At 40.8% G+C, this 26,195-nt stretch overlaps 1 protein-coding gene across 4 annotated transcripts in view; it reads right to left on the bottom strand.

Annotated features, from left to right (window-relative positions):
* The window catches only part of RALGAPA2 (Ral GTPase activating protein catalytic subunit alpha 2), a 388,120-nt gene that overhangs the window by 142,002 nt on the left and 219,923 nt on the right, over positions 1 to 26,195 (bottom strand). For all 4 annotated transcript variants that reach the window (XM_023731401.1, XM_023731398.1, XM_023731400.1 and 1 more), the window contains exons 26-33: positions 24,759 to 24,817; positions 21,313 to 21,421; positions 16,215 to 16,325; positions 14,864 to 14,932; positions 14,602 to 14,739; positions 9,018 to 9,201; positions 2,933 to 3,704; positions 2,096 to 2,167 (exon numbers count right to left, since the gene is read on the bottom strand). In XM_023731401.1, coding sequence (XP_023587169.1) covers positions 2,096 to 2,167; positions 2,933 to 3,704; positions 9,018 to 9,201; positions 14,602 to 14,739; positions 14,864 to 14,932; positions 16,215 to 16,325; positions 21,313 to 21,421; positions 24,759 to 24,817 — 1,514 coding nt within the window. The remainder of the gene's footprint in view (positions 1 to 2,095; positions 2,168 to 2,932; positions 3,705 to 9,017; positions 9,202 to 14,601; positions 14,740 to 14,863; positions 14,933 to 16,214; positions 16,326 to 21,312; positions 21,422 to 24,758; positions 24,818 to 26,195) is intronic.

Here is a 26,195-nt window from a genome sequence, read left to right as displayed (position 1 = left end):
GAGTCTGAGGATGGGCAGTGGGAGGGATAATTTCTTTAGATTTTTCACCTCTCAGAAGTTTTATTTTAATTCTTTAAACTCAAATCCACAGATTCATAGTTTACCATAAGTTTCAGCTGAGTATCAAGAAATAAGGACTTTTAAAACAGCAATGGAATTGCTGGCTTCAGACCAGAGTCCCAGGTACTGCTATGAATGAACCTTTTAGTCCCGTATCTCTCTTTCTTTTATAATCCTATACATTTCATGAGACTAAAATACTTACCACTCTCCACAAGAGCAGCAAAGCTACCTAGAGAAACCCTTCGGCAGAGGGCAACTCGTTTGGAGCCGCCAAACAAGCACATTACCAAGACTTGGAAGATGTACGTAAATATGAGACGCCTGAATTATAAGAAGTCCTGGCTGACTAGGAAGACACGTGGGAGGCTTGAAAAGTGAAGAAGAGAAAAGAAAAAAAGAGACAGGAAAGAAAACCTATACCCCCAGTGATTCCCATATAGTGGCTAATATAGACAAATCCACCTTAACACTAGATGCTCCTGAAAGAGTGAAAGGAAGCATGTAAGCTTAGTGCAGTTTTATCTGCTCTGTCCTTAGGGACATAACAACATGACTTTTGTAAGAAAAAAATATGTAAAAGAAAATTCCAACTAGAGTTTAATTACTGATTATTGTGTTTATGTGCAGTTCAAGAATTCAGACCACCAAAAAAGAGTAACAGTGTGAGCCTGACATGTGAATCACAGTGATGTGAATCAAGACTTTGCTTGAAAACGCACTTTAAGGATGTGCCATCTCTGAGTTTTGCTCAAAACTACAAAATAAACAACAAAAATCATAACAAAGCAACCTAAATCACACATGGTGGCGAAAATACTTGCTCAGCCAGTACATAACTCATCACCTAAGTGCCAAGGAGAGGAACCAAGTGCCTTAAAATGGAAGCATGGCAGTGGATAAATGACTGACCGAATGAATGAATGAATGAAATAGAGAGCTCCAGTACCTTCCCCAAATACCAGGACAGGACCTGTCAAGGCATATTGGGTTAAAGCAGGCTTTTGTTGTTTCTTTTCTTCCTCCTTGCTTCCTCATCCACTTTTGCTTTTGATTCAATCCTAGGGGCATTCTAAAGAATTATTCCAGTCAGCAACTGCACTACCCTTTCAGACCATATAGCTTACAATATATTAAAAACTTTATGAGTTAAAAAAAGGGGTAGGCAAAATGTAGTGAATAAAATACAGTGTGAGAAGTTAAACAATAAACTTGAGGAAGATTATCTGAATTCTTTACTTGAGAGCCGATGTGATAGTAGACCAGTACATTTAGTGGGGTGGTGGCGAGAACAGGTTTTTTTTTTTTTTTTATTAAAAAGAAAAATTAAAACAGTTTCTCCTTTTCAAGGCTTTTAAAGCACCTATTATATACCAAGTGCTACATTTACTCTTGAGTTAGGTGGTTTTGCAAGCATGCATTCCCCCAAATCAAAAACTTTTCACGGTTGTGAGCTCATCTTTAGAATTGCTTCTGAGACTGAATGGAAGAGCGGTAGATCTGAGAATATGACCAACTTTAGAGAATGAGGCTTTATAATAGAGATTTTTAATTACAACACACTGTTTTAACCTTTCCAACATCATAAAACAAAGACTACAGAATGCCCATGCGCTGGTGCGCAGCATGGGCTATGCAGTCAGATCACTGGCTGATCCAAATCATATGGTCCTGCAGGTGATGAGGGACCATGAACATGTTATGCAACCTAGGTAAGCCTCTGCTTCCTCATGTGAAAAAGCGGACGTTGCAGAGATTAAATGAGCATGTACGTCAACCGCCTGACACACAGGAAGGTACCCAGTAAAAGGCATCTATTAGGTGGGAGTACTGGCCTCCTCTTAGGGCAGCAAACATGAAAGTTTATTCCTTAAGGTAAAAGTATCAAAAGGATGGCATGTGCCAATGTCATCAGATTCTAGGTTACAGAACTACTCCTGGGTGTCTCTATAGATGTATTCATTCCTACAGCTATATCTGTTATCCAAGAATACTCAAAAATAGGAATAAAGTAGTTTGATATACTTTCACATACCACTGACGGGAGTCCAAATTTTTTAGCTCTCTTAATAATTTTGAATTTTTCTTCAACAGATGAAAGTTCTTCCTATAAAGAAAAAAACACGGAAGAAAAATCATGTGATCACTGATCAATCTTGCCCCTTCCAATCAATCAACAAACCTACCTATAAGTAGGTTATCATCCATCTACCCAACCACTGCTCACAATAGTCACTCAAGATTTGTGATAGAAGCCTACAGAATGAACTCCAGCCTCCTTAAGACATTCAAAGGCATCAAAATCCCACTGCATCCCATTACTCTCCAATGACACTGGAGGGCTCTGTGGTCAATGAGAATGTGTGACTGCACGTGTGTGTTTGTGCCTGTCAGCCCTGCTGTGAACCTCTTTTCCCCGTCTCTGTCCTGAAAACTCCACTCCAGCTCAAATTCTTCCTCTTCCACAAAGTCTTCTCCATTACCTTGCCACTTCCCACTGGAATCAGTCATTACTCTTGAACTCATGTGTCACTATATCTTTCAAAAGAGTTGTATCAAGCTACCTCCATCATCAGACCTAAGGTGAGAATGTGGCTTATTAATCTGTGTAGTCCATGAGCACCTTGTGTGAAGGTAGAAGCAATAATGGAAGAAACAGAATTAAAAAACAAACAAACACAGAAAATGCTTGATACCCTTTAAAATATACAACATGATCAGTTTCATCTCTACCTTTAATTTAGCAACTGTAATGCTGAAACAGAAAAATCTCCCGATTCCATTCTCTACTTCCCTCCCCAGTTCCAAACTGATCAAAGAACGATCATATGAAAACAACATTAAATAAATGAAGGACTACAGTGGCTGTTACCTTCTGTCCCAAGAATTCATTCCCAAGTCGTTCAGCAGTAACCTGCAGAAATAGAAGGGTCCTCGAGGCTCTGCCGGCATGGGCTGACCCTGACGGGCGACTTTCACCACAGAGGCAGAGTTAGACCTCTGAACATACTCATCTTCTTGTGTGTCCTGGCGCAAAATGACCTCGGTGATTTCCTTCTCTTGGTCATAGCTCATTCCACGTGGGGGTGGGGAAGGCTCATTTAGATTTAGCTGTGATGGCCGAAGGCACTCAGGACTTGTGTGGCCAATGTTTTCAAGTAATTTGTCAAGGACGTCTTCTCCTTCTTCAATTTGAGAAAAGACTTTCTGAGGTCCCAATGTCTGATGATGCCAGCCTGAAATCAGAGACGAGGAATTTCTTCCACTGGGAGTGAAGCAGCCTTCCAAAGGTCCATAGAGAATTTTACCATCCCAAGAGTACTTCCCTGAGATATCCCTCACAATCACTCTCACGTCAGAGAGGGCGCCCACCGGTGGGCCACCTGCTGGTCTCTCTGTGGGTATTTGCAGGTATGATATGAGGGTGCTGTCATTAAATACAAACAGCTGCAGGTTTGGGCTCCTGAACACCTCGGACGACAGCTCAGAGGAGTCCACGTGGGCGTTGTCGTGGTTCTCACTGACGAGGCTGTGCAGCATGGCAGGGCCCCCACTGAGGGGGTAGTGTCCGAGGTGGTTCACCAGGTGGGCCATCACCATCCGAGCAGTCAGAGGAATCAGTTCCAAGCTTCTTCTCTTCTTTTCTATAAACATTAGTGAAGAAATATAAAGACAGTAGTGAATGGAGATTAAAACAGAACACCACCAGATTTCAATCTGTGCTTAGAACGGTTGCTTTTTCAGTCTGGGAATTTTTTTTAACCTATTTTCTTTTTTGTCTGAATTTAAAAGCATAATTTAAATAGATTGTTTAAAGACTCAACTGACATGAGTATTTCATTCCAAAAGGGACAATTAAAAATCCATAGCTAAAACAATAAACAAAAGAGAAATGTCCCTGTCCTTAAGAGTGTGACAGTGGGGTCAAACTTCCACAATTGTACAGGACTGCAGAGCTGGTGGCTGGGAGAGTGGGCCAGAGAGGTTACCTTGCTCCCCTTAGTGGGGTAAAGGTATTCATTCCCTGATAAGGAAATGAATCAAGCTTAAGTTTATTTAAAGCAATTTGCTATATAATCATCGTGACAATTTAGGTTTTGTTTTTGCATTTGAAATAAGAGAATCTGACATACTAATAACTCATGGAAATACTTACAAGGCTTTAAATTTATCGTTGATGATTAAATACCTAAGAGTAACTGATTTACAAAATTTTTAAGATTTAAAATGTACTTAAAGACTTTGACAATAACACATGTAAGTGGACCCTGCAAAATGTCTGTGGTATAAGGAGAAGCAGATATATTAAATCTGTAAGTATGGATTAAAATGACTTATGCTTGTGAAGAATTAGGGAAATTTTAATTTGTCAAATTAATTTTTTTAAATGCACATTAAGAACAAGTAAAAATGAAACTTTTTAACAAAAAATCACTAAAATTTAAAATAAACTAAGATTCATATTGTGAACTAAAGACATAAAAAATCCAACTGATTTATTTATAACACATAAATTTTATGATGTATAAATCCTAGAAAGAAACCATCAAATCCCAGAATCTAAGAAATTCTGTGTGATGAATGAAACAAGATTGTCCTAAACTTTCTTAGATATCTTTTTTATTTTCAGTAAACAAAAAATCATCTGTATTCTAATGCAAAATAAATTTTCATATTAAAAAGCTTATGTTTGAAAAGTACAGAAGGGCTGTCTACATTCACCTCTGAAATTAAACTCTTCTTTCCTTACCCTAGTAGAAGTGAATATGATTTCCACACAGCTAAGAAATTTTAAAGTTCTCAACCAGGTAGTTCTTTTGAATTTGCTGTTATGAACGTCTCTGACTTTTGCGTCTATGTTAACTTTTTCAAAAGTTAAAGACAATTTTTATTCATGCTTCTATCCCACATGAGTATGCGCCCCATCAGCAATGTAATGCCCAAAACAACAAGCAGCTGGCTGGGAGACTGTGGGCTCCCAAGGTGAGACACTTGATAAGGATGGCATGGTGGAACAGGTGATAAAGCTTGAATGAGAAAGGTCCAATCAAACAAAGCCCAAGGCACAAATAATAATTAGAAAGTCAACTTTCTTTTACTTGTACTCACAGACGTTGTGCTTTCAATGTGAAGTAAATATAAATTTGTATCTTATGAAAGTGTTGAATTCTATAATGGGAAATTTACCTGGAATTGTACTAATCAAATCATAAACCATGACACACCCAATAAAAATCCAAAATATCTTTGTTACTGAAAAGTAAGGAAAAGAAATATTTGCGAATTAAAATTTTTTCTTCTCTGGCAGATTTCAGCTGAATCAATTGCTTATGGCTTCCTTGAAAAATAAAGGGAAAATCTAAACACCATTAAAGAAAAAACAAGCTCATGACGTCCAAATTATATTCCAAATTATCTTTACTTTTCTCAATTTAGAGATGAAATGTAAAAGCAGTGATTTTAGATTTTCCTTTAACTTCCATTTTTAAAGCTCCCTTCATTTTAAGCAATTAGGTACCAAGGATTAGAAATCTGAGCACACGTGTGTGCTCTTAAGGGCCCTTTTCTGACAGGGCCAGCAGCCACCTCAGCTGTAGGCAGCTACGTCTCCCTTTGTAACTCTAGAATAACAGATAAAAATATGATATTGCTTTATTAGAAATACTATCTGACTAGAAGTTTATGGTGAATTATGACACTGAGTGAAAAAAAAAAAACCCTCCAATATGAGCACATTTTATTTAACCTAAAAGATCTAAGCTATCAGCTCCATTTTTCTTCCTCACTCCGAACAGCATGTACCCACTTGGTAAGAGTGTCTGTGCATGCCAATGTTTTTAAGCGTCTTGTTTTTTTATTTAGTTAAAACGTTAGTGAATTTTAAGAAACTGTCACAGAAGTTTAAACAATTATTTTTAGTACCACAGAGCTCTGTCAGCACAGGTTTGCATAACGTCCTGAGGCTTTCTGAAGAATGAATACTCAAAGAGGGTTCTACGTCAAAAGAAACAGTTGCAGGAAAAAGAAAAGTAGTACTAAAATTTAAGTGTGCATTTTTAGACTCTTCCTTTTCACTAACCTACCAATCTTCTGTTATATTGGAGTGACAAACCATAATCAGTGGTGAACCCATTTTAGGGACAGCCATGTGAGAGAGTAAATTAACAACTTTAGGAAAAAGTGAGTTAATTTTCTTATAAGACTATGAACTACAAGATAGGAAAGAACAAAAGAAATACTAGATCAAGGGTCATTTTGATTATTTAATAAAAATATGATTTAAATTTATAATTGTGGAAAAAAGTTAAGGAAAACTATTGCAGTTTAACAGAACAGGGAGAATTCCAGAAAAAGACAAGACAGTGATTAAGGAAATGGAGGGCAATCTAAAGTATCATATGAAAAGGTACCACGTACAGTTCATCACAAACACAAATCAAAATAAGAGTCTACAGTCTACTCCAGGGCACAGTCTCAGAGTAAATAATATGATATTTCAAGAAGTCTGTCATTAACTCTTAGATCCACATCCTACCTAAATTACTTCTGACACCCCTGGGAAAATTCCTTAGCCTCAGTTTTCTCATCTACAAAACAGAACCAAAATCAAGATGCTTGGATTCCAAACCCTTGTTTCCAACTGCCTAACTGCTGTCCCAGTCTTATCTTTTTCATCCTCCCCTCACCTCTCCCTTTCATTTCAGCTGGAACCTACTCTGGACTCTGCAATCCTATAAGCACACCCCAGGACCCTGTGCCCTCACCTGGCTACTGCCTGCTCTTTCTTCCTCTCTCCACCAAGGGCCTCACAAGAGGGGTCTTCTCAGTGTTCTGAGTGGTCCACATACAGGTCACCTGCTCATGCTATCTGGCTGTAGACTGACCACTCTGCTGAAAATGCTCTGGCAAAACCCACTGCCAAATGCTCCACGGGGAAATAAAATAGCTCCCGGTTAATTTCGCAGCCTCTTGAACTTTCTGGAGCACCAGGCACAACCGACCTCCCTCTGCGCCATACGCGTGTGCTTTCTTCCCTTGGCTTCCTAGAAATCGCTCTTTCTTAGTTCTTTTCCATTTCTCTGACTTTGTTTCCTGGTGACATTCCCTCATTCCTTTTCCTTTACGGACGTTTTTACCTCTAAGGTTTCATTCTTGGGCCCAGGTTTTTAACTTGCAAAGTCCATAAAATGTTCATGGATGATCTAATAATTCACACCCTCATTTTCTTTTGGCTTTTAATTGTAAGACAGCTTAAGATTCACGTGCAGTTGTAAGAAATAATACAGACAGATCCTGTAAACTCTTCACCCGGCTTTCCCCAATGGTAATGTCTTGCATAACTGTTGTCTAATATCACAACAAGAAACGGACATTGCTACAATCTAGTAATATTATTGAGTTCACTAGTTTTACATGTACTCCTCTGTGTGTGGAGGGGGGTTGCCATGAGTCAGAATCCACTGGATGGCAACTAACAATAACAACATGTGTATGTGTATTTAGTCCTACACAATTTTATCACATTCGGAGATAACACACCCACATTTTTCTAATTTTTTTTTAAATTGTTGTGCTTTAAGTGAAAATTTACAATTCAAGTTAGTCTCTCATACTAAATTTATACATACATTGTTTTGTGACCCTACTTGCTCTCCCTATACTGTACCAGCACACTGTTCCTTTCCACCCTGGATTTCCCGTGTCCATTCAACCAGCTCCTGACCCTCTCTGCCTTCTCACCTCGCCTCCGGATGAGAGCTGCTCATTTAATCTCATGTATCTACTTGAGCTAAGAAGCACAATCTTCATGAGGATCATTTTCTGTCCCATAGTCCAGTCTAATCTTTGTCTGAAGAGTGGGCCTTGGGAATGGTTTTAGTTTGGGCTAACAGAGAGCCCGGGGGCCATGTCTTCCAGGGTCCATCCAGTCTCAACTAAACCATTAAGTCTGGTCTTTTCACTAGAATTTGACTTCTGTACCCCACTTTTCTCCTGCTTCATCAGGGACTCTCTATTGTGTTCCCGTCAGGGAGGTCATTGTGGTATCCGGCACCATCTAGTTCTTCTGGTCTCAGGCTAATGGAGTCTCTGGTTTATGTGGCCCTTCCTGTCTCTTGGACTAATACTTTCCTTGTGTCCATGGTGTTCTTCATTCTCCTTTACTCTAGGTGGGTTGGGACCAATTGATGCATCTTAGATGGCTGCTCGCTAGCTTTTAAGACCCCAGACGTCACTCACCAAACTGGGATGCAGAACATTTTCTTAAAAAACTTTGTTATGCCAATTGACCTAGATGTCCCCTGAAAGCACGGTACACACCCACATTATGACTCTTGTTCCAAGGTCCAGAGACGGGCTCTTGTCATTTTGGACAGTAGGTTGCTGAAGAGGAAATACAGCAGCCACTAAGTCCTGATAATGCCTATTATACCCAAAAATGGACCCTCTGCTCTGAGCAGAGCAAACCTCAAATTGCAGCATGTAAATTCCCATCTCTCTCGTTGCAATGATCTCCTAGTCTGGAACAATCTACTAACTCCTTTCAACGCCTGTCCATCCTCCTAACCTTCTAACCCTGGCTTCAGTCGTTCTCTATGGAAAGCTCCCATGGCACTACAGGTCCACAAATTAGTCCTTATGTATTAATTCTGTCTCTCTCACTGGATGTAAAGCTTCCTGAGATAGTAAATGAGCCTTTTTTTGCATGTCTCAGAGGTCTGAGACAGAGAGATCCTCAATAATATAAAAATCATTTGAATTACTAAGATGGAAAAAGAAAGAGGAGGAAAATTGCATAGAAAAGAAGAAACAAGGAAGGCAGAATTTGCCATTATAAAGGATTCTAGAAACCAGGATTTCCACAACTAGATTTTTTAAATAACAAAGCAAGTATGGACAAACAGCTACTATCTTTCCTTATCCTGCCTGTAAGAATTTATATTCTTAAGAGTACTCACCCGCTTCAACAGTAAGTAGGTTACCCAATTCTGCTGATGAATGATATTGGACTGGCTCAGAATTCTTAACATTTGCCAGAGGCAAAAAGGGGTCATAATCCGTGGACGACAAGTCAGCCAGGGTCAATATGTAGTGACTCTGTTGGGTGTATGTGCTTGAGCCACAAACACAGCAGTGCAGGACCTGTGAAAAATAAAAGGGGTATATGCCATGGATGTCCCATAACCTCCTGTCCCCTGCCAATGTGTTAAACTACCACAGTGATGAGAAGGTAGGGCCTCTGCTTGGTAATAGTTGACAAAATCGAATGCTTTCCATTCTAAAGTATCTTCTTGCTATTAGCAAGTCTATTTTGCTCCTTTCACATCAGTGCCAATAAATGTATTCTCAACGCAAAAGATAAGCAAAAATATTTTTAAAAAGTGTCTATTTCACCATTTTGTGTGGCTGATTACAGCTAAGTCCTTCTCCAGTCTACTAGAGGCAACACAGTAGAAGGAACTACACTGGGAAATGAAAAGTAGCTGTGGATAGACAAACACCAACCATGGTAGGGAGCAGAATGAAAGCAATACAGTAAGCAGAGACCGTTTGCCTACTTCATAACCATTCAGGAATTTAAATTAGTATAAATCATGACTCCGTGAATCTTAGGGGCTAACTGAATATAATTTTTAAAGTATAATTTAACACAGAGTAAATTTAATACAACATTTTTAAGTATTCTTATTTTCACATTATTCGTGTCTTGAAAGCTCATCAAACCAAACACCCATTGCCATCGAGTCAGTTCCAACTCACGGTGACTCCATGTGTTACAAGGGTAGAACTGCTCCACAGCTCACTGATTGTTTAAAACCTGCAGTTGATTGAAGCTCTATACACTCTTGTTTGTGCTTTTGGGCATATACAAGCCATTAAAACACAAATCACCAGGAGTATCCCAAAACGTGCAAATGAAGTAATAGATGTACTGAACTTTAAGTTTCTGATCATAAATTCAAGAGAGTAAACAAAACTGATTTTTATGAAAATAAAGGTAGTACTTCAGAAACCAAGGCTACATCTTTGGGTTAAATATATTTATATAAAGCAAATTCACTTTTAGATGACCACCTCTGACTTATCCATGTGGCAGGAGGCCTTGTGGTAAGGTATCCTTTGTACATGGCTAAAAAGTACCGTGAACTGCAGCCAGTAGGGTGCAGCCACCTGGATATGTCATCTCCCTAGAAAAGGGGCAGTTCAGGAAAGTCTCCTTATGGGAGCTCTCTTACTAACATAAAAATTGAGTTTCTGTTGTTGAGAGGATTAATTTCTATTTGTCAAAATACAATATATATGTTGTTGTTGTTAGGAGCTGTCATGTTAGTTCTGACTCATAGCGACCCTATGTACAACAGAAGGAAACACTGCCCGGTCCTGTGCATACAATTTTTGCTATGTTTGAGCCCACTGTTACAGCCACTGTGTCAATCCATCTCATTGAGGGTCTTCCTCTTTTTTGCTGACCCTCTGCAGCCACTGTGTCAATCAATCTCATTGAGGGTCCTCCCCTTTTTCACTGACCCTCTACTTTACCAAGCATGATGTCCTTCTCCAGCGACTGGTCCCTCCTGATAACATGTCCAAAGTACATGAGTCAAAGTCTTGCCATTCTCACTTCCAAGGAGCACTCTAGCTATACTTCTTCCAAGCGAGACTTGTTCGTTCTTTTGGAAGTCCATGGTGTATTCAATATTCTTTGCCAACACCATAATCCAAAGGTATCAGTTCTTCTTCGGTCTTCCTTATTCATTGTCCAGCTTTTGCATGCATATAAAGCAATTGAAAATATCATGGCTTGGGTCAGGCACACCTTAGTCCTCAAAGTGACATCTTTGTTTTTTAACACTTTAAAGAGGTCTTTTGCAGCAGATCTGCCTAATGCAATACGTTGTTTGATTTCTTGACTGTTGCTTCCAAGGGCGTTGATTATGGATCCAAGTAAAATGAAATCCTTGACAACTTCAATATTTTCTTCTTTTATCATATTGCTTATTGGTTCAGTTGTGAGGATTTTTGTTTTCTTTATGTTGGGGTGTAATCCATACTGAAGGCTGTGGTCTTTGATATTCATCAGTAAGTGCTTCAAGTCCTCTTCGCTTTCAGCAAGCAAGGTTGTGACATCTGCATATTGCAGGTTGTTAATGAGTCTTCCACCAACCCTGATGTCATGTTCTTCTTCATATAGTCCAGTTTCTCGGATTATTTGCTCAGCATACAGATTGAATAAGTATGGTGAAAGGATACAACCCTGAGGCACACCTTTCCTGACTTTAATCCACGCTGTATCCCCTTGTTTTGTTTGAACGACTGCCTCTAGGTCTATGTACAGGTTCCTCATGAGCACAATTAAGTGTTCTAGAATTCCCATTCTTCACAATGTTATCCATAATTTGTTATGATCCACACAGTCGAACAGAGAGAGCTAAATAATTTACCAGAGTGGTTGTGTTAATTTTTACACTGTCACTAACAATGTCTGAGAGCTGCAGTTGCTCCACATTCTTTCTAACACTTGGTGCTGTCTTTGCAGTTTTAATTTTCATTTCTTATACTTATTATGTGGTTTAAAGTTGGGAAAGGTGTGCCTTGGGGTTGTATCCTTTCACCATACTTATTCAATCTGTATGCTGAACAAATAATCCAAGAACCTGGACTATATGAAGAAGAACATGACATCAGGATTGGCGGAAGACTCATTAACAATCTGCGATATGCAGATGACACAACTGTGATTGCTGAAAGCGAAGAGGACTTGAAGCACTTACTGTTGAGATCAAAGACCAGAGCCTTCAGTACAGATTACACCTCAACATAAAGAAAACAAAAATCCTCACAACTGAACCAATAAGTAACATCATGATAAACGGAGAAAAAACTGAAGTTGTAAAGGACTTCATTTTACTTGTATCCACAATCAACTTCTATCTTAGGCTGGGTTCTCTAGAGAAGAAAAACCAGTAATGCATATAAATATATATATACAGAGATTTATATCAAGGAAATAGCTCACTGGATCATACAGGCTGGAACGTCCCAAGTCTGTGGGTCAGGATAGAGGCTTCCCCTGATTCACGTAGCTGCAGGGGCTGGCGAACCCAAGATCGGCAGGTTGGAGAGCAGGGCTCTTGCTCACAGGCTGTGAAGATTGACACATCCCGAGATTGGCAAACAAGACTGCAGGTAAGCTGCTAGCTCGAGTCCCAAGAACCAGAGTTCAGATGAACAGGAGCCAGCTGCAGGATCCAGAATGAGCAAAAGCCCCTAAGCCCTGCCAGAATGTCTGCCCACACTCAATGCAGGCCACATGCCCAAGAAAACTTCAACTGAATAGCTACTCACAGCAGATTCCATCATGGGGGTGATCACATATCAAATCTCAACAGGGAAGTGACCACAAAATCATACAACTGCCAAAACACTGAGAATTATGGCCCAGCCAAGTTGACACACAATCTTAACCATCACAATGCCCATGGAAACAGTAGCTAAGAAATCAAACGACACATTGCATTGGAAAAATCCATGGCAGAAGACCTCTTCAAAGTGTTAGAAAGCAACGATGTCACTTTGAGGACTAAGGTGTACCTGACCCAAGCCATGGTATTTCAATTGCCTCATATGCTGTGAAAGTCAGACAATGAATAAGGAAGACTGAAGAAGAATTGATGTCTTTCAATTATGATGTTGACAAAGAATATTGAATATACTCTGGACTGCCAGAAGAACAAACAAATCTGTCTTGGAAGAAGTACAGCCAGAATGTTCCTTAGAAGCAAGGATGGAGAGACTTTGTCTCACATACTTTGGACATGTTGTCAGAAGCGACCAGTCCCTGGAGGAGGACATCATGCTTGGTAATGCAGAGGGTCATCAAAAAAGAGGAAGACCCTCAATGAGATGGATTGACACAGTGGCTGCAACAATCGGCTCAAACATAATAATGATTGTGAGGGTGGTGCAGGAATAGGCAGTGTTTTGTTCCGCTGTAGACAGGGTCACGGTGAGTCAGAATCGACTCGATGGCACCTAACAACAACACTAAAACAGAATATATGTATTCCAGCAATTCCGCTCCCAGGAATATACTAACAGAAATGCATACATATGTGTATCAAAAAACATGTACTAGAATGTTCACTGAAGTCTGTTTTTATGGTCTACAACTCTAAACTACCCAAATGTCAATCAACAGTAGAATAGATAAGTAAATTGTGGTTTATTCTCACTGTGGAATACTATATAACAATGAGAATGAAAAATCTGTAACTATTCACAACAGTATGAATGAATCCTTTGAAAAATAATGTTGAGTGTAAGATGCCAGACACAAAAGAGTATACACAGTATGATTCCATTTATATGAAGTTCAAAGTGGTACACCTGGGTATGTGTGCGGGGACAGTGACTAGGAGGAGACATGATGGGGACTCTTGGGATGCTAGGAATGTTCTGTTTCCAGATCTGAGTGTGCTTACTTTGTGAAAATTCATCAAGGTCTTCAATTAATTCATGAATCATGTTAACCATGAGGTGATTTTTAAATTGGTAAAGCAACTTTAAGAGAAATCTTCTAAAATAAGAATCAATTTAGTAGAGATGAATTTAAATGATTGTGGTTAATTTAGTTTGCCCAAGCCAAGTTTAATACAGGTTTATAAGCCACAAGGATGACAGAAGTATCTAGTTAATCTTGACATAGTTATTAAAATATCTTTGGCCTTTGAAGAAACCATTTAAAAATACATAACACTTTTTAGTAATATTTCACCCATGGCTAAGTGTTTTTGTAATTTTAATACATTTTTAATTAGGCAACAAAGTAATCAGTAATTTGGAGTCTCTTTTTTTTAAAAATCAAAGGTATGTGACTAAAAGAATAAGCAACGGAATTGTCCTTGTATAACAGTAATTCTTGCACAGAAATGTGAAATAGATAGGTAGACAAGACACACAGATAGACAGATAAGGTTTTCACAGAGAGACTGCTAACGCCAATACAGAAGGCCCAGGGCAAATGCCATGCCTAGTAATGGGAGTGGGGGAGGGGGGAGAAGGATAGGGAGGGAGATGTGAAATTAGAATACTTTAAGTATCAAAATGAGGAGGCTATTAATTACTTGGATATGATATGTTTCCTTAATTTCTTTCTTAAGACTGCATAAAGCAAAGAGATCACTGGGACTATTATACTTTTTTGTTCCTTCGATAAACAGATTTTGTCAAAGCTAATGCTGCGAATGTTCCTACAATATAAACAGTTCTTTCTTAAATTAAGTAGATACAGGCCATGTTCCATGAAAACTGGAGGATCCTGACCAATAACTGATTTTACAGTCATGTAAAAATGCATGCATCACTACTCTACAATTGTATCCTCTGTTTTTACTTCTTATTATATTACACATTTCTTTTAAAATATTTAACCCACCATAAATCCTTTCCAAAAGGGTATTTCAATAAATGCACAAAACATATATGGACAGCTCTCCGGAACTTGTGTACCCAGTCTCTTCGTTGAGGCTAGGTGGCACTCACCCTGTAGATGTAATCCAACAAGGGGGCTCTGGCCGTGTGCTGCTCCTCCAGGAGGGCCGTTGACACTGGGTGAAGAAGGGCTGCCACTGGTAATGCCATGCACCAGTCCAACAGGCAGAGGAGCAGAGAAACAATAAACTGGAAGAAAGACACAGTACCTTACACTGCAGTCTTGCAACCTGACTATGTCACGCATACATCATTCTATCTTTCACGTTTAAAAAACAAACTACAGGGAAATCTTAGCTAATATGTCACCTACCTTCTTATCTGTTTCCACTGAGGAGTATTCTGCACTTGGTAAAAGAAAAGCAATTGTGGCCACAAGGATCTGCATAAAAAATAAATCCCCAATCAAATAGTCCATAATAATAGTCTTGGAAGTCACAGGTGAAGAGTCCCAAGATGGCCTGACAACTAAACCCTCTTGGTGTTAACCTCATGAGAAGGTGATCAAAGCAAAGAGCCAGTTTAGGGATATGTGTGATTGAAATCAGGAGAACCAGGGACCATGCCTGATTTCTGCCCCACCTTGTTGGTGGGGATCCCAGTGGAAGGAAATACTATTTCTCTCTGCATTCACCCAATTTCCAACCTCAGTCCTCACACCCTTCACACTGAAAATGCCCCCATTTAACTTTCCTCTAAGTTACCCCACGTCTCCACCTGTTGTCTGGGTGGAATAGCACCCCTTTCATTCTCAAAGGCATTCCCATTTATATGATAAATTATCTAATTGCCCTAAACCCAACTTTCTATTTTGCAGTATCTTATATTTCTATGTCCAAAGCTCCATTTCACTCTAGGTCACTCAAGAGCATACGTCCCTGAGAGAACAAAGTGATCTCACCAGTGAAATTTGTCTAGGGCTGAGAGAAAATAAATCAATATTGCTTCTTCTCTCTCCCCGAAAAACCACATGGGGACAAATCACATTTCCTCGAAGAGTTCACCAGTGGATGTGCAAACAACAGGGCATGTTTTAAAAAGTGCAGCTATAAAGGCTTCCAGGGATGGATGTACCTTACCATTCGGCGCCTAAAGGAAATGGGTGGCTGGGTGAGGGCAAAGCACCCCCCAGTGAAACCAGCCTCCAGAGCCTTACTGGTGAGATGATTCTTCCTGTTCCTTCTGTCCCTCTCCCTTATCAACCACCCCTACTGAAGTTATTATAGGAGTAATCCGATTACGACCGGGTAATCAAGCTTATGGCAGAAAGCTGGTCCAGGGCTTCAGCTGGGGAGAGACTCCTGCTTTAGATAACCCACCCTCCCCCAAGGAGGCCATCACAACCAGCTGCCTACTCCTTGTTGGAACCAACCAAATTGCTCTCAATGAATGAAGCCCAATCTACAAAAGGTCTCTTTGTTGAGGTTGCACCTGCCTTTCAAACTCCCCAAGGGTATGACTCTGCCCTGGAATACTGGGGGCTTCTTTTCGCAGTGCCTGAAATCACAACTGAGAAGAACCTGTTCAACGTAATCTGAAAACAAATGATTCATATCGCAATTTCACAGCAGATTCTCTAACAATCATTTGAGTATCTATAATTAAATATCAGATATAATGAAAAGGAAATGCTTATGTTTTAGTGTTACAGAAGAAAGACCTACTTCTGCAATTTTCCGAGGCAGAGAGGTTTCAAACATCTGAAGCTTTTCCCAGTAGGAAACCAGCAGCTGAAGAACATCACAAGCTACTTGGGCCACGATTTTGTTAGGAAACTATTAAAGGAAACAAAACCCAAAACCAAATCACATAACTAAATATGTACATTATTTCTAAGGAAGAACATAACTAAATATGTACATTATTCCTAAGGAAGAACATAACTAAATATGTACATTATTCCTAAGGAAGAACATAACTAAATATGTACATTATTCCTAAGGAAGAACAAAACAGTTCTTCCCAAATTTCCTCCCAGATCCATACAGGGTTACATGTTTGTTCTGCATTAAACTGATGAAAAATACGCCCTATTACCGGGGAGTTTATACATGATCACACCACCATTCTCTAAGTGCCTCTTGTCGAGCCCAGCTGTATTAATTTACATAACATTCTATAGAAATAAGTAGGTGTCACTGAATCATTTGAAAGTTAAAACCATAATTTCAAATGCCTTATTCAGATCACATAAATCATATTTTTGAAAATTAGAGGAAATTAAAATGTGATGCATTGTTGGGTATCCACTGCGGGCTGAACCTTTTACAAGAATTTTACTCAGTCTCTCATTGAGAAGTCTTCATTAACAGCTCTGCAAGGTAGGTGTTATCTCCATTTTATCTATGGAGAAACAGGGATTGATCACGTGACTTTCTAGCCTGTGAAAGGAAACTTAAAGCATGTATGTAAAATACTAAGAAATGTGTAACATTAGAAACTATGAAAAAATAATCCATAAGTTAGAGTGTATTTAATTACTTGAGTATGTACTTTAAGGTGACCACCACCGTCTTTGGATGCTTCTACTCTTTTGAGATGTCACGACAAAGGGGCAGTACCCGTGGGGACCCTTGGCTGTCTCACTTTTCCATGCTGGGATGCGTGAAAGGGACGACGGCACCCTGTGCTTCCCTCTGTGGCCAGAGCCTAGGCCACACTGCTATCCACACCTCATTATCTAGAGCAGAAGTGTTCGTCACTGACCCACGTCCCTGGGTCTAGGGACATCTCTGGACGCACAGTTCAGTTATTTTCGTACCAGCAGTTCCAAGCCATGTGACGTGGACCCCCACTGACATTTACATCACACAAACACCACAGAAAGGCGGCATTTAGCACCGCCATGACAAATACATAGGATAAGGAGGAAGGGAAGGGAAGGGTAATTAACTTTCATTGTACAGAATAAATAGTTACTGTCTGCCCCTCCTAAAAGGCACCATGTAAACAAACCCATGTTGAGAATGTCTGCACACAAGGGACTCTTCCAGTCTCACTCTGGCTATCCAGACCCCAGATGACCTGATCCCCGCTGGCCTTTCTCCATCCCTCAAACACTCTGGCTTATTTCCACCCCAGGGCCTTTGCACCGGCCCCCAGATTTGCCTGGGGCACTTATTCCTCAGGCTGAACGTGGCTAGCACCGCTGCATCTTTCAGACCATCTCCTCCACGAGGACACCATACCCATCCAAAGAATTCCCCCCGACACTGGCTCTTCAGCTTTATCTTGCTCTCTGTCATATTTTCTTGATAGTATGAAGGGCTATGGGAGCTGATCCTGGGTATCTGTCTGCTTGTTCTTTTGTGTGCTTACCTCCCCGCATATTTTGTTTACCCTAGAATCCCTAATGCCTAGCACAGTCCCTGAGAGAAACGTGTGGTGTGTCTGAGGAGAAGGTGGAACCTGAAGGGGCTGGAAGAAACATGAGTGATCGCTGCTAAGTGTTTCTGCTGCATGACACTGGCCAAGTCACGGGGCAGGCGGACAAAGCTGGCCTGGCTCTTCACTCAGGAAGCTAGAACAGCAGAGGGAAGTGACGAGACGAGAGTGATGGGAGATAACACAGGGGCCGTGGGCAGACAGCAGCGAGGCACTCGGCCGGGCAAGAGCAGGAAGGCTGGGGTGTGAGAGGTAGAGACAGACAGACGGAGAGAGTTTGAGAAGGCATTGTGGAGGGAGGGCTGAGTTGAGCTGAGCCCTGAAGAACTCAGTAGGAGAGCGGTGTTCCATTTCAGGTGATGGCAGCTTAGGGAGAAGCACAAGGCAGGAAAGGACGACATGGAGAGCTGTGAGCAGATCGGGATCGTTGCCAGGTGAAGGTGAGGTGGGGACAGTGAGATGGACTCACACATGCACGCTCTCACTCACTCATCCAGCACACATTTATGGAGCGCTGACAATGTGCCAGCACTGAATGAAAAGCATGGGATGCAAAGATGAACTGGACAGGTATGGTCCCTACCCTCAAGGAACTGACAATCTCATGGGGCAAGCAGAGGCCAGTTCACCAATTTCCCCTAACACACTGCTGTGTACCAGTCTGTGGGTGAGGGTGAAGCAGGAGTCAGTCAGAACTGTGTGCAAGGGATACCTCTGAGGGCAATGTGGAGGCAGATCTGCAGTGGCCAATGCTGGCAGACAGCTCCAAAATGGGCAGAGTGAGTCGTGATGAGGGGGACCTGGGGCAGCAGTTGGGACAGAATACAGGTGTTCAGGAGGAGATATTGTCAGGCTTCTGTGAGGGAAAAGACAGATGGGTAAGGAGAGAGAGACGAGTCAAAGTGCCTCCTAAGATGGGGCAAGGGAAGGAGTAGCAAGTGGGCTAGGAGGGGGAGCAGCTCAGCATCCCAGCTGGTGGCAGTGAAAGGCGGAGGGCTGGACACCTCACCTGCACCTTAGCCTATGCTTGCCTCCTACTGCACATGGCCCATGGTCTCCGTGGAGGGACACCAAAAGCTTATAAGCATGGCTCTGGCTTAGAACCTCCCCACCACACACACCTGCCACCCATATGCTACCCCACAAAAAACAAACTAACAAAAACAAAAACCTAGCCGAGTGAAATTCTCTAGGTAGAGCGCTGGTGGCTGTTTTCCATCAACACCTCTTGGGAAAACTACAGTCATCCATGGCTTGCCTTTCCCCTCCCACGTCCAAGACAGCATCAAGTCCTCCTTGTGAACGTTTCTGAGGGGCATGTTTACAAGAAGACTGATGCTGGGAGCTGTGTGGAGCCCATAAACAGGAAGCCCTTGGGAGTCAGCGGGTGTCTTGTACACCTCAGTTGTGCAAAGCCCCACACTCGGGGCCACAGTGTCTGGAGTTGGACCCTGGGTGAGTTACTTAGGTTCCTGTAGCTCATTTCCTCATCAGTCACGTGGTTCTAAGGATTAAACACGATGATAAAGGTCAAGTGTCAGCACTGTGCTCAGGCCAGATAACTCAAATGATATCTTGGTTTAATAATTTTCATCACAGGGATCAGCAGCAAAGGTTTTTCCAGCTCCCTCCAACACCACTCCAGGTATTATGGGGGACGAGGTGAAGCCTTCCAGGTAGAAGAATCAAGGCCAAGGAAGGCAGAGGTAGGGGGTGGGGGTAGTAGGGCACACTTGGTACAAGAGGCATCGGGTTTGCTCAGAAGGAAGGTGGGTGAGGAGGGCTGTTGTGAAATCGAGCTGCAAACGCAGGCAGCGGCCAAACCAGGGCGCGGGACACCACTGGCTAGTTATGCCACCAGCTGAAACAGACAACGTAAGGCAGCCTTTTGCACAAAGTGTGGCACAGGGGCTGTTGCTGGCTTGTGATGGTGGTCACAGGCATCAGCTGTACTTGCTGTCCCTACTACAGCAGCACGTGACAGGCAGCAGAGAAGGGGAGCCACAGCCCAGATGCTGGTGTCAGGGATTGCTCAGGGCTGGAAATTCGGATCGGCCAGGTTTTTGCTCTGGAGCCTTGAGAAGTTCCGTCACCCTCCTGCACCTCCATTGGTACAATGACAACTCTTATCTCACAACCATGGACTTCCACAAATGCACAAGGACAGTGCCTGGCAGAGAGGAGGCCCTCGCTAGTTCTGGAGGTGGAAATGACAGCAATGCTAAATGTTATGGATTGAATTATGTCCCCCAAAAATATACGTTGTAAATCCTAACCCCTATGCCTATGGTTATAATCCCATTTGGGAATGGGTTGTCTTTGTTATGTTAATGAGTCAGAATTAGCGTAGGGTGTATCTTGAGTCAGTATCTTTTGAGATATAAAAGAGATTAAACAAGGGAGATGAGGGAAGATTGATGCCAAGCCACGTGGAGATCTCCAAGGAACCAGGAAACAAGCTGAAGAGACAAGGACCTTCCCCCCAGAGCTGACACAGAGAGAAAGCCTTCCCCTAGAGCCCACGCCCTGAATTCGGAACTCTAGCTTCCTAAACTGTGAGAAAATAATTTGTTTGTTAAAGCCATCCACCTGTGGTATTTCTGTTACAGCAGCACTAGGTAACTAAGACACTAATCATTGCCACTGTATCTAAGCAGGAGCCAGAAAAGGGCTGCCAGGCTCTGAGCTATGGTTTTGGAAGCAGCCTACCAACCCGTGGAAAAGCTCAGGTGTGGCTATAACGGCACACAGATCTACTTTCAGTGTGGTAGTGGGCAAGTGACCCAATTTCTCTGGGCCTGTTTCTTTGGGTGTAAAATGGGGATTGTAACACCTACCTTACAGAGCTATGGTGAAGACCGACACAAGTATTTAGAGAGTTTACCATTAATCCGGCCCAAAGTACGTGCCCAGTACCTGGCAGCTCTTCTCACTAACTAACAAAGGAAGGAGGATGTCCTAAAAGTGCCCAAGGGTGGGTCCTGAGGTGGTGAGCACTAAGGACCCTGGCTGGAAGCCGTCGAGGCCTCGCTCTGGTCCTGCTGTAGATGTCAGGGCATGAAAGCCCCGCTTCTTGACACTCCCCTGAACAGGTAACAAGTGTCCTTCTTGCTCCAGGAGGCGGTCAGATACCAGAGGAACCACATTCGGTACCAGGGCTTGGTCCAGAAACGCCCAGGCTCTTGGTAGGGAAGCAGCCTGCTGTGCCTCTCCTGGGAATCTCACAGCACATTCAACATAGCTTTCAGAAAAAGAGCTTTGAATCACAACCGTTCTGTGATGAAGGAGAAAACAAAGATGGGACTAATCCATACTACAACTGGTTTCAATACCTGGGGTATAGCTTAGAGTCAAATAAGCACCACGAATCGGCAATACCTTCAGGGTAACGCCTATCACGTTGATGGCCTCTTTCACCTGCGGATGGCTTGTCCGCTGTGCAAGCTCTTCACAAATCCAGACCCCAAGAGAGCAAATGGCAAGGCATCTTTTTAAAAAGAGGAAAAAGCAGGAAAACTATCATGAAACTTAAGATATTTTTAATGAGAAAATATTTTGAATGTTTTCATACAAAATAGCAAAACTTATAGTTATGTGCATTCATAGAACGTCTTATTGAGAGACAAGATAAGGTACCCTTAATAGGTCAGTTTTTAGGACAAACAGAAATCTTGATACTGGTTAGTACTTAACTATTTAATGAATCAAATGGCATATTTTCTGTTAATTGTCATATCACTTATTTTTGTTAAAACCAATATTTTATTACATTTTATTTTTCTAAGACATTTTTGAGGAAGAGTCAAAAACATGAGTCTTAGAAAATTGTTGAAGTTTTTAATTGAGTTTGTAATTGTTTTCCTTATAATAAGATGCACATCACCTACCACAAACATAAGACAAACCCTATATTTTATTTTAAAGTATATTTGAATACAATTTTCAAAATAAATTTCAGTTATATCTTTTAAATAATGATAGCCTTCAATTAGCACAGTCCTTTAAAAATTACCTTTCTCAATTATAAATCAATTGTAAGTGGTAGTACTCTCTGGAATTGATATACTCCATGGCTTTCATAATGATGTAAAAATCATCTGCCTGTCAACTTTCTTTTAATGCCATAGATAAAGTTAAAATACTTGCTCCCAAACCTGTTTACTTTCAGTACAAAACCCAAAAACCCATTGCCATCAAGTTGATTCTGACTCATGGCAACCCTATGGGACAGAGTAGAACTACCCACAGGGTTTCCAAGGCTGTAAACCTTTATGGAAGCAGACTGCCACATCTTTCTCCGGCAGAGGGCCAAGCACTTAACAACCAAGCCACCAGGGTTCTTTTACAGAACAAACAGGGGATTCAACAACTACTTAGAAATATGCATTAGATGTGATCTTAGATGTAATCCTCGTGTTGCTTTTTGTAATAAGACAAATTCAATGCCAATCAAACCATACATACTGCTCAGAACTCCATACTGAAAGTTCTTTTGTAGTTACTATCATTCAGCAATTAAAAGCCATGCATTTTGAGTATGTTTTGCTGTGTATATTTTCACCAAAATTAAAATAAATAATTAAAAAAAAATCAATACGCTTTGAGATTTTACCACATTTCACTGGATTCTCATCTCTTCAATCAGGATGAATGAACTGCTTCACAAGTTTACTGACATGGACTAAAAACCCTCGTGGGGACCATGTCACCTTCTATCAGAACTTACTCAGTCAAAGCTGTACAACTCAGTTACAAGGTGCGCTGGCTTTTCTTTTTTATCCTCCAGCACCAGCTTCACACAGGAGTTCTACATGATCTAACCCCTGGCTTTCTTTACTGTATAGAATTATCTAAATCCCTTGCTCCTCTTTGCCAAATCCCTACTTTTATTCTCAATCTGGAAATTGCTCTTTACATTCTTAGTTTGCAATCATTCCATGTACTCTGTGTTCTTTCAGAAAGCTTCTCTATTCTTCCCTAACTTAATTCAGACTATGAGTATTCAACCTATTAAAATCAATACAATTTGGAACCATATGCAAAATCATATTTTCACCATTTCACAGTCTCTCTTCCTTTTACAGACCTTCTTTTTCTTTGTGTATATATCTCATGACTCCATGAAGGAATCAAAATGGAAAGTAGAAAAATTTAGAATGAATTCATAAAAATATTACATATCGAAACTTGTGGAATTAAGATAAGTAGCACCTAGAAATCAAACATATAGTTGTAAATGTTCATATTTGTAAAGAAGAAAGGCTGAGAATTAATACATTAAGTATATAAGTTAAAAAGTAAGAAAAGAAACAACAGGCTAAACATAAAGAAAGAAAATAGTAAAGAACAGAAGGTAGGAAATAAAATAAATATTGAATAGAGAAGTTGAACAAAGATAAATCTACTCTTTGAAAACACACATAAAACTGACAAATCTTTAGCGAAACTAATAAGAAAAATCAGAGAATACACAAAAAAAGTCAGATTAAAAAGTAGATAAAACTACAGAACTGACAGAGATAAAAGTTAATAAGGAGATAATATAGAAAACATGTATGCTAGTATATTTAAAAACTTGGATGAAACGGACAAATCACTGGAAAATTTTTGTTTACCAAAACTATCAAAACAAACAAACAAAAAGGACAGAAAGAAAATCTTAATATTCCTAAAATCAATGAAGACAGTAAGTCAGGGGTTAACCTTCTCACAAAGGAAATACCAGGCCCATATTGTTTTACCATCAAGGTTTACTAAATATACAAGAAACACTAACTTTATAAAAACTTTTTCTAACTGAAGAGAATGAAACAGTACTCAGTTCATTCTGTGAGCCCATACAGTTTTGTGACCAAGTCTTATGAAGACAGGATGGAAAAGAGAAATTGCAGGTTATGAAACCAACTCAACTTTCCCAAACAAAATACTAGCCAAACCAGTTCCAGCACTGTATAAACCAAGTTGGGTTTATTCCAAAATGCAAGGTTAGTTTAATATTAGAAAATGGATAATGAACTTATAGCTTCTGGTAATGGCAGACTAGGTAACTCATTCTAAGCCATTCACTGAAGATAACTGAAGAGTTAAACAAACAAAAAACCCTAAAAACTTTAAAGTCATCAATGAGCTAACAAGACTGTGAAGAAAGATGGGCTGCTATCTTGGGACGAGCCTGGAGACAAAGCAGGTGCAAGTCAGTTCCCAGGAGGCAGCCAAAGGCAGAGCCGGGCTTCTGGTGACCTTGCAGGGTTAGGGGCTGAGGGTCAGACTGGTGTTCCCCTCCACCTGTACTCCCAACTTTAGGCTTCACCTTGGGAGGAAAGGAAGGGCCTTTTCATCATGTAGGTGGTCCAGAAAAACCTCATATCTTGGTTGCAGACCGCTAGCAACCTCAGGTGCGTGCCAGAAGCAACCAAAATATCTCTAGATATTATCTAGATAATGTCTGCTGGGGGACAAAATCACCTTTGGTTAAGAACCACTATCCTCTAGGTACATGTTTTTATTAGTTTTTGGTTTATCTTCTTCCATTTTCTTTCTTACTGAAAATATCAGGGAATACATACATATATATTTGTAATCTTCCTCTTTTTACACAAAAGATAACACACTATATATAATCTTGTGTACCTTACTATCTTTACTCAATAATGATGCCATTTTAAATAATCAAGTAAAGCATTTTTTTCTGACATAATTCATATTATACTTTATAGTGTGTGTAAGAGTAACAGGGAAGCATAAGTGTATTTTAACTGTAACTGTTTACACATCAATGTGCATCCTAAAATTCTAAAATAGTTTACCTTCTATTCAACATTTACCTTGCACATTCATCTGGCTCCACTGTGGCATTCTTCAGTAAAATAGTTATGAGGTAATGCTAAAAACACAAAGTAAGTAAAATAAAAGCTTAGTCTCACAGTTGGTTCCCCACACATTCTGACCATGTTCCAGGCAGCCAGGAGCTTCTGAAGGGCCATGGAGCTCCAAGGGCTTCACCAGGAGGAAGCCGAGAGGAGGGAAGAACACAACAGGGGGCGGGGAACAGCATGCTGGGGTCTCAGCAGCCTCCCTGGGCAACTGAGCCATCCCAGAGGAGAGCATATTTGTGCATACAACGCAAATCTATCAAAGCAAATGAGATTTCCAGGTAGAAAAATCTCACGTTTTTTTAAAATTGTACTTTAGATAAAGGTTTACAGAGCAAACTAGCTTCTCATTAAACAATTAATACACATACTGTTTTGTGACATTGGTGGCCAAAAAATCTGTTCTTTTCAGCTTGAATTGGAAACATCATTATTATATATTGTAATCATATATTTTAGATAGATAGATTCTGGGGTTTGAAAGCATTCTTGTTTGTCCCAAAGTCATTTGAGAGAAAAATGCTTACTTTTCATGTATTCTTTTTTTTCTTTCTTTTCCCATAAATTTATATATACATTGTTATGTGACCCTAATTGCTCTCCCCATACTGTGACAGCACACTCCTCCTTTCCACCCGATTCCCCATGTCCATTCAACCAACTCCTAACCCTTTCTGCCCTCCCATCTCACCTCCGGACAGAAGCTGCCTGTTTAGTCTCTCATATCTACTTAAGCTAAGAGGCACACTCCTCACGAGTATCACTTAATGACCCACAGTCCAGTCCGATCCGTCTGAAGAGTTGGCCTCAGAAATTGTTTTAGTTCTGGTCTGATAGAGAATCCAGGGGTCATGCTTTCCAGGGTTCCTCCAGTCTCAGTCAGACCATTAAGTCTGGTCGTCTTACTAGAATTGGAGTTCTGCACCCCATCAGGGACTCTCTGTTGTGTTCCCTGTCAGGGTGGTCACTGGTGGTAGCTGGACACCGTCTAGTTCTTCTGGTCTCAGGCTGATGCAGTCTCTGGTTTATGTGGCCCTTTCTGTCTCTTGGGCTAATGCTTTCCTTGTAACTTTGGCGTTCTTTATTCTCCTTTACTCCAGGTGGTTGGGACCAAATGATGCATCTTAGATGGCCGCCTACAAGCTTTTAAGACCCCAGACGCCACTCACCAAAGTAGGATGCAGAACATTTTCTTATGCCAATTGACCTAGAAGTCCCCTGAAAGCAAGGTCCCCAGACCTCTACCCCTGCTACTCTGTCTCTCAAAGTATTTGATTGTATTCAGGAAACTTCTTAGCTTTGGTTTAGTCCAGTTGCGCTGACTTCCCCCATAGTGTGTGCTGTCCTTCCCTTCACCTAAGATAATTCTTATCTACTATCTAGTTAGTA

This window comes from Trichechus manatus, unplaced genomic scaffold, assembly GCF_000243295.1.
Source record: "Trichechus manatus latirostris isolate Lorelei unplaced genomic scaffold, TriManLat1.0 scaffold00042, whole genome shotgun sequence".
NCBI lineage: Eukaryota > Metazoa > Chordata > Mammalia > Sirenia > Trichechidae > Trichechus > Trichechus manatus.
Note: the sequence above shows the minus strand (reverse complement) of the source record. Positions and strands in the feature narration are given on the sequence as shown.